Consider the following 9,536-nt stretch of genomic DNA (forward strand, 5'->3'; position numbering starts at 1 on the left):
GGCAATGTGAGACCTCCTACTTTGTTTTTCTTCTTCAGTAGTGCTTTGCTTATCCGAGGTCTCTTTCCTTTCCATATAAAGTTCTAACTGAATTTTTTAGAAGTAGATTGCCAGGTCTTTCTTCCAAGGAGCCTCTGGGTGGACTCGAACCTCCTGATGAGCAGCATGTTGACCATCTGTACCATCCAGGAACTCCACATGGCTTTATATAGTCTAGTTATTATAAGAAATTATGAGTCAAGGACAGTGAATCCTAAATACTACTTGGGGTACTTAGGTAGCAAGAGATTAGCCACACTTTTCTGTCTCTGGACCTAATTAAGGGTTAATTAAGAAACCCTTTTCAAAGGCAGCTTTGCTGGCAGCCACTCTAGCAAGCCCAATGTAAGATCTGAGAACATTCTAGAAGGGTCTCAGGCATTTTGAGGACAGTCTGCTATAGGAGGTGGCCTCCCTCCCAGAGAGACCAAGATCCCAGGGCAGTGGATTGGATACAGCAGCAACGTGGGGCTCTGTAGGCCTGAAAGTGGGTTCTGTTTGCTAAGCACAATTTTCCTCTCCCCAGTCGAGAAGCTGGAGAAGCCAACCCACTGCTAATTTCATTTTCCTAACTCACCAGCTTGGCAAGGCCTCCATTGCCCAACCTAGCAGACAGCTTGCTCCTCTAGCTGCAGTCTCTTGGAGCCTCTTACCCACTTTCCCCAGCCAAAGAAAGAAAGCTGTGACTCACGAGAAATTTTCATTGCTATTTTCTGGCTGTAAGAAAAGAAAATATATATGTGAAAGTTTTAACATTATGTCTTAGCTCAGCAGCTTCTGCCTGCTGGGTAGACACTTGGATGCAAGACTGGAAAAGCAGAAAGAGCACTCAGAATGTGCCTAGCAGAGATAGAGCCTGGGCCAGGTTCATTTGACATCTGTTCCAAAAGGGAGGCTGCAGTGGGCAACTATGAGTATTTGTATGGACAGCTGGATCCCAAGTCCTAGGGGTTCTGTTTTCAAAAGGGAGAAGTATTCTTCTGAAAAGAGAAGGGCAGAGGCTGAAGGTCCCCGAAGACCAGCCCCTGGGTGCTCCTTCCTGCAGTCCCACTGCAATCTAAATGGCAGAGGGATGAAGATCAACATGTTCACAAGAGACCACTTCCCCCCAACCCACCCACCCTGGCAGACCCCTGCAGCATTGCCCTGCACCCTCCTCCCCCTACCTTGCTTCCTGGGCTCCAGCCATTCCTGCTGGCTTTTCCTTAAATGCACAAAACTCCCCACCCTCCAGTGAGCCTCTGTCCATCGTATCTTCCCTTTGCCTGGAACTCTCTCCCAACAGCCCACCCTCCCTACTCCCTTCACCTGGCCCCTCCAGCTCTTCCTGTAGAGCTCAGCCTAATGACTTCTTCCTCAAGGACAGTTCAGTGACCCCAAAATCAGATCAGGTCCCCTTGTGTGGGCTCTCGTGGCACCATGCTCCTGTTCTCTCTGGCACTATCTGTAGTTGGGGTACATCTATCTCTGTCTTTCACTAGGAGGTGCTCTGGTGGTGTAGTGGTTAAAGCAGTTGGCTGCTAACCAATAGGTTGGTGGTTTGAACCCACCAGCTGCTTCATGGGAGAAAGATGAGTCAGTGTGCTTCCATAAGGATTTGCCACCTTGGAAACCCTATGGGGGTGTTCTACTCTGTCCTAAAGGGTCCCTGTGAGCTGGAATCAACACATTGGCAGTGGGTTTAATTTAGTTTTGGTCCTTTACTGGACTATAAGCTCCACGGAGGCAGGACCTGTGTCTGTATGTGCTCAAAACTATGCCCCTGGGGCCTGGGCCATACAGAATATTCATTAAAAATTAGATAAACATATGAACTACTGACTGAATGATATTGCTGCTTTCTGGTGTTTAACCCTAGGTTAAATGATGTGATTTGAGTAGCCTGGCCAAAGGGGCAAGTGACCTGTACAGAGTTACACAACCAGTATGACAGACCCATGGTGAAAACCCACCCCCACATCTAGGTATCTCTGTTTCACCACACTGGCTTCCGGCTACAGTCCTTGTTCGGACCCATTTCCCTCTTCTTTCTCACATGGGGAGAGTCTGGTGCCATGTGGCCAAGGCCACAGAAGCCACCCTTCCAGAGTGGTCTATTCTGCCTAGATCCTGGCCATGGAGAGCCAAGTTCACTCTAACCTTTTATTTCACAAACGAGCTGTTCCACAGGAGGGAGTCAGGTTGGGTGAAGGTGGGTGATCCCAATTTTGGAAGAACCAAGGGAATAGGCCCACTGACTGGATGGCAGGCCTGGAATCTCTCTGCAAGAGAGGACAGGCTGGCATGTCATCCCCATCCTGAACAGGGCCTAGCCCTTTTCCAGGTGACTAGGAGGGGAGGGAGCCACAGCGGTCTGGCCCTGACCCATGCCTCTGGGTGTAGTCTTGCCAGACCTCCCAGGAATTCACTGCTTCTGCCATGTGGACATGAATATTTGTAAAGTGTCCGTATCGGTTGTGGTTTCAAATACCTTCCAAGTACTTCCTGCCAGCTTCCACATTTGTCTCCCTAGCCTAGATATCTCCATCTGGATATTCTCTAAGCCCTTTAGACTTATCATGTTCAAATTGAACTCATCATTTTCCCTCCCCACTCCACCCCAGGCCTGCTTCTCCTCATTTTAATAAATGTCACCACTACTCTCCCAGGGGCCCAAACCAGAAAACCTGGGAGTTGTCCTGGACATTTTTACTCCCTTTTGGCCCCCAGTTTCAGCCCCCAGCAAGTCAATCTTCAAGTTCAGTCAATTTACCACTTAAGTATTTCTGGAATTCCTCAACTTCTCTCTTGGTCCCCTCAAGCTCATTCTCTGCACTGTAGTCAGAGTAAGGTTTTGAAACTTCAACTTTGTCCTTTGACTCCTCTGCTCTAAACCCTTCAATGGTTCCCCACTGACCTCAGAACAAAGCTCAAACTCTTTAATGGGATTTAAAGGCTGTTTGCAATCTGGGTACTGCCTAATTCTCCAACCTCATCTCCCATCCCCACCCTGGAACACCATGCTTGAATCCCTTCCCCCAACCACATTCAGACCACCAACATGCTCTCTGCTGCCTGTCTCTGGACCTTTGTTCATCATATTTATCCATCTAGAAATCTCTTCCTCATCAAACTCCATTCCAAAGTTTAGTTCTCAACCTAGAAAGTGCCTCTTCCAGGAAGCTGTCCATGATAACAACCTTTATACCCTTCTGCTGCTCCATAGCTTCCTGCCTATCCATCACTACATTTATGAGGCTATATAATGATTTTCTCATTCCTTGTATGTCTCCTGACTCAAGAGAAGGCTTGTGAAAGCAGGGCCTTGCCTGCCCTGGTCTCTGTGGCATCATAGCACCTAGTATGTACACACTGAGGCAGACAGTGCATGAATGAAAGCCTTCAAGTTTCCAGCGGCTGCCTACTTCAACTTCACCAGTCTTTGGCTGCTTTGGGGTAACTCCCTCCTCCTTCCTTTCCCTCACTCTGCTTCTCCTGCAATTCTGCCTTAGACTGATCTGCCTTTTGGCCCACAGTTTCTGATAAGGAAAGCACTGTCTTCTCTGCCCTTCCTCTGATAGCATCTCTCTGGCCAGGTGACATAATTAACGGTCTCCATGCTGTCCCAGCACTTCCACACATTTTCAAGATAACTTGGCTTTTTCCTTCCCTCTGAAACTCATCTTCTTGCTCTGACTTCCATAAATTTTGCATGTTTAATTCCCTATTGCTGTTCAACTTGGTGCATCCCAGACTGAGTTAAACCCCTGAAGTAATTTAGGTAACAACTCAATTATCTCATCTCTCTTTCACTCTAATCTTTCCATTTCCATCATCACCTACGAAGCTGTGAAAAATGGATAAATGAAGTATTTTCCACCCAAACCTACTTCTCCCCTTGCAGTCTTATCTTGGTTCACATCACCAGCATCTACCCAGTTACCTGAGATCCAGACCTCAGAATTACGATCCACTCCCCACTCCTCACTCTCCTCTCTATTTCCAGGAAGTCATTAAGATCGTCTCCTCTCATATAGAGGAGTCTGTGAAGACCAGACTTCTCTGGCCAAATTACCACTACCTGCCCCTCACTGTCTCTCTTCTCTGAAACTAAAATCACCTACTGACTGGTACTCCTGCCTCCAGCCCCTTGCCCATATTCATCCATCCATCTATCCACCCATCCTCTAAACTTCCTCTTATGATCTTTCCAAACCACACATTGGTTAGCTTATACTTCTGCTTAAATATATTCCATGATCTCTCACTGCCTATAACAGGGATTCTCAACCCTGGCTGCACATCTGAATCTCCCATTGTTGTTGTTAGCTACCATTGAGCTGGCCCTTGACTCATGGTGACCCATGCACAACAAGATTTTTTAGAATCTTCTAGAGAGTGTTTTTAATAATATCAATTGATTGGTCTTACATGAGGCCTTAGTGATTTTTTTAAAAAGCTTTCCAAGTAATTCTAGAATGCTACTCAGATTGAGCACCATATGGCTTAGAGAATAAAGTCCAGACTTCTTTGCCCATCATTCAATACCCACTACAGTCAAGGACTTAATTTGTCTTCCCAGCCTTACATCCTACCAACCATCCCCTACCACATTCTAAATTCCAGCTCTACTGAGCTTCTTCTCTATCTTTATACCCACAATTACTTCTGGCTACAATTATATTCTTTATCTACCCCTTAGTCCATGTGGAAAACTCCTACCCATCCTTCAAGACCCAGCAAAACTATGACTTGCTCTCATAGGTCTCTCTTCCATAGTATTTACCGTGTGTCAAACTAGTTGCTGGGCACTGAATGTGATGAACAAAACAGGAACAGTCCCTGCTCACAATGATCTTACAGTTGGGTAAGGGAGAATGAGGGTGGGGGATGGAAACCCTGAAAGCAGAGGCTATCAGTACTGAGTGTGCATCAGAACCACCTTAAGGCTGGTTAAAACACAGATGCTGGGCCCCCATGTGCCCAGCATTTCATATTCAGTAGGCCCTGAGAACCTACATTTTCAAAAAGTGTCCAAGTGATGCTGATGCAGCTGGCTCAGGGACCACACTTGGAGAACCCGTCTTAGTGTATGATCTTAGTCTCCTAAAAAAACTCACTGCCGTTGAGTCAGATCTGACTCATGGTGACCTCTCCCTGGGTTTCTAAGGTGGTATCTCTATGGAAGTAGGGCTGCCCTAACAAACTACCATAAACTGGGTTGCTTAAAACAATAGAAATTTGTTCTGTCACAATTCTGGAGGCTGGAAGTCCAAAAGCAAGATGTTGGCAGAACCATGTTGTCTCTGAAGGCTCTAGGGGAAGATCTTTCCTTGCCTCTTTCTAGCTTCTGGTGGTTTCTAGCAATCCTTGGCACCCCTTGGCTTGTACCTTTATAACTCCAGTCTCTGTTTCTGTCTTCACATAGCTATCTTCCCTCTTTATGTCTTCCTATAAAGACACTGGTCATATTGGATTAGGACTTACCCTATTACAAGATGACCTCATTTTAGCTGATAATGTCTTCAAAGACCCTTTTTCCAAATGAGGTCATGCTCACAGGTTCTGGAATGAGGAAGCCCACATATCTTTTTGGAAGGCACAAATCAGCATATACAGACATTATCGCTGAAGCTGAGACCCAGGGGAAGAGAATGAGGCATTCCAGGTGGAGGGAACAGCATGAGTGAAAGCCTGAAGTGGGAAAGAACTTGGCACAAAAGCAAAAGGAACTGTATGAGTGGTACATAGAGAGCATAGCAGGAGAACAGAGCTTTCTCCAATTTCTCAAGCAGAATTGATGTTCCAGGTGTGACTGTATTGACACACTTTATCACCTTCCACTGTAAGTCCTTTCTTCTTCCTCAACCACTTCGCTATGCCTACCTCCAAGGTAGAATCTGTGTCATGGTCACCTTTATGTGCCACAAGCCTAATCGAAGCCTGACACAAGTAAATGCTGAGTGATTTTTGGCTTGGTGGCTGAATTTCAGTGTTCTGGCTCTTTCTCTAGGCTATAATCAAAGAAGAAATCTGTTCATTTCTCCTACAGCATTATGCAAGTCTCACATGCTTCACCTTCCTCCCTTTTCCTCAGACAGTTCCCAACATAGCTATCTTCAATCTAAGCCAAGTTCCCTTCTTCCAGATTTCTCTCACCTCAATAGATTTTTTAGCCCATTTGGTGACAGAAAGAAAAATTTTTCTGTCAAGTGACCCCTCTTCACCTGTTCTTCCAAACCCTGGGAGTTGACTGGTGGAGAGTGCAGTAGCCCAGAGGTTCTTGGGGATACAGTATCCAGCATCCCAATGTGACTTTGGGGTGGGTGATGCGGTCATAGTAGGAGTCAGCAGAGTTCTGTTCCCTAAACATGCTGATGGAGTCTCTGGGTGGGCAAATGGTTAAAGTGTTTGGCTGCTATCCAAAAGTTTGGAGAGTCACGTCTACCTGGAAGTACCTCTAAAGAAGGGCCTAATAATCTGCTTCCAAAAATCAGCCATTGTAAACCCTATGGAACACCATGAGACACGATAGACTCAACGGCAACTGCAACTGGTAAATTAGCTGATAGAGGAAGGCTGCATTTCCTGAGAGTGGAACCATGGCCTTTCCCAGAGGTGGCCCAGGCTCAAGGGCAGGGGTAGAGCAAAGCAGGCCTGGTAAGACCCTTAGAGCAGGCCACACTCAGCTGGTGCATGGGCCTCTCCCCCCATATCTTGCCTTTCCAACTCCTCCTGCCCACGTTGGAAAGTAGAGTAAGGGAAAGACTCAGGGGCAGAAGACAAGAACTACAGGAGAGATACTCTGTATGGCAAGATGGGATTATGTGTTTGATTTTTTTGTTTGGAATTGCCCTCTCTTCTTCCTTCCTAGAGAATAGAGTATGTGCACCCTAACAAAGGGCCCTTTGCTATAGACAAGAGACAGATATCTACCATTTTGTTAGTATTCTAAGCTTTGGGAAACAATGGAATTGAACTGTGGTTCTCAGGCTTGAGAGCATCAGGATCACCTGGAGGGCTTGGTAGAACCCAGATATCTAGACCCAGGCCCAGGGCTTCTGATTCGGCTGGTCTTGGCTGAAGCTTGAGAATCTGCATATCTAACAAGTTCCCAGGTGATACTGATGCTGCTGGTCTGGGGAAGCAGACTTTAAGACACTTTGAGAACCACTGTTTTGTTGTAATACTCAGTGTGTGCTAAGAATCTTTCAGTCATCACCGGAAAAGGGTGTTTTTGTTTTGTTTTGTTTTTGTTGTGAGTGTATCTTACTCCAAAGGAACTTTCCTTAACCCCTCCCCCCAAACACAGAGTCCTTGCCCCTCTCCCCCAGCTCCGTCAAGGGGCAAAGCCATGTGTAACATAGTTTCTAGGAAGCCAAGAGACAGAAGCTGATACCTGGGGAATAGCAAAGGAGTTAAGAGCCTGAGGGACTAGGGGAGGGAGGAGAGGGGATAAGAGGTGTCCATCCTTTGTTCTTTCCACTGTGTAGTTCTAGAAATCATACAAGTATTTAAAAAACACAATTGGTCTAGTATTTTTAATCCCCAAGGAAGGCAGTTTTTTCTCAGAAGGGAGAGGTGTGTGTAGCAAATGCTACACTCAGTGGAAGAATAGAGTGAGATAGGACTTAGCATCAAGACCTGGGTTTGGGTCTAGCTCTCCTAGCTACATGACCTTCGGAGGATCACTTCACCTCTCATGGCTTCTGTTTCCTCAACCGTAAAACGAGTCATAATAAAATCAGCCTAGAAGGATAAGAGCTCTGGTAGCATAGTGCCTAAGGCACTTGACTGCTAACTAGAAGGCTGATGGTTCAAACCCACCAGCCACTCCTCAGAAGGAATGTTGGGCACTCTACTTCTATAGTGATACTGCCTTGGAAACCCAAGGAGGGGTCGCTATGAGTCCGGTCCGACTCGACGGCACATAACAACAACAAAAGAAGGAAGGATGGGAGGGTCAAAGAGCCAAGGTGTAGGACAGTGTAGATGGCAGTTGATATGAAGCCAACCACAGCTGCTTTGGTTTCCACAGGAAGGACCAGTACCTCCTCTCGCCAGTGAACTGTTGGTATCTGGTCCTGCATCAAACCAGGCGGGAGAGCCGAGACCATGCCACCCTCAATGACATCTTCATGAACAATGTCATCGTCCGCCTCTCCCAGATCAGCGAGGATGTCATCAGGCTCTTCAAAAAGGTGGGAAAGCAAGTTGCCTCACTTGCCCTAGTCTCTGCTCTAGTCTGGTTATGTACTGTGCCAGCCAGGGTAGGATGTGGTTTAGGGAGATGGGTCCAGGAGGGCAGGGTGAGTGTCTATGGCAGGTGTGTTGAAAGGTGCAAGAGGCTGAGCACTGGACTTGGCACCTGAGACCCTGAGCTTGAACCCTGAATATCCCTTTTAAAAGCTATGTGATTTCAGCCACCTCAGTAATCACCACAAAAATAAAAACTTTCGTGTGAGTAGGTAAGTAATTAGGTAAGTAAAAGCAGGGATGAGCACATACACAAAAAATTAAAATAGCCTGAAATGGTTTCATTCAGAAATAATTGCTTTGGTGTTCTAGACATTTTTCATATGTACATATGCAAATACACTTTTACGAGGACTTATATTTATACATTCTCTAATGTACATATAGGAGCTCTGGTAGCACAGTGCCTAAGGCATTTGATGGCTAACCAAAAGGCTGGTGGTTCAAACCCACCAGCCACTCCTCAGAAGGAAGGTTGGGCAATCTACTTCCATAGTGATACCGCCTTGGAAACTGAAGGAGGGGTCGCCATGAGTCGGATACGACTCGACAGCAGTAGGTTTGGTTTTGGTAGTGTGCATATACATTTTTCCCAAATGAGATTATACTGTACTTATGATTTTATCATCTGCTATGTCCCCTAGCAATCTATTACAAATTTTTCCCACATCAATAAATATATTTATGTAATATTTTGAATAAAGGCATAGTATTTCGTTATATGTGTTACTAGGTGCCACTGAGTACATTTTTACTCCTAGTAATCCCATGTGACAGAGTAAAACTGACCCATAAGATTTTCTAGGTTGTAATCCTTATGGCAGCAGATTGCCAGGTGTTCTCCCATGGAGCTACTGGGTGGGTTACAGCTGCCAACCTTTCAATTAGCAGCCAAGCCCTTGACTGTTGTGCCATAAGAACTCCTTTGTTTCATTATATAGATGTGCCCTAATTTCCTTAACCAATTTCTTGCTGTTGAGCACTTAGGTTATTGCCATTGTTTTATAAATAATACTGCTGTGAGTGTCTGTGTATGTGCACCTTTGTCACATTGTGATTCTCTTAAAATCAGTTTCTGCAACAAGAATTTTTGGGTTGTAGTGTCTGGTGTTTAAAACCCAGTGAGATGCACCTGGTGCATAGGTAACAGCCCAGTTTATAGAATGAGACAGACTAGGAAGAAGGAAGAGGCCGTCCACTTCTGAAAGAATTGGGCAGGGAAAACCTTATGAATAGCAAAGAAACACTGTTTGGTACATTAC

The 9,536-nt window shown here is 45.8% G+C and overlaps 1 protein-coding gene across 1 annotated transcript in view; it reads left to right on the forward strand.

Moving 5' to 3' along the window:
• SRGAP3 (SLIT-ROBO Rho GTPase activating protein 3) overlaps window positions 1-9,536 on the forward strand; it is a 432,226-nt gene that overhangs the window by 210,375 nt on the left and 212,315 nt on the right. The window contains exon 3 of the mRNA XM_007945843.1: window positions 8,057-8,219. Coding sequence (XP_007944034.1) covers window positions 8,057-8,219 — 163 coding nt within the window. The remainder of the gene's footprint in view (window positions 1-8,056; window positions 8,220-9,536) is intronic.

The sequence above is a fragment of the Orycteropus afer genome, unplaced genomic scaffold (genome assembly GCF_000298275.1).
Source record: "Orycteropus afer afer isolate SDZICR_OR568_19922 unplaced genomic scaffold, OryAfe1.0 scaffold00144, whole genome shotgun sequence".
In the NCBI taxonomy this organism is placed as follows: domain Eukaryota; kingdom Metazoa; phylum Chordata; class Mammalia; order Tubulidentata; family Orycteropodidae; genus Orycteropus; species Orycteropus afer.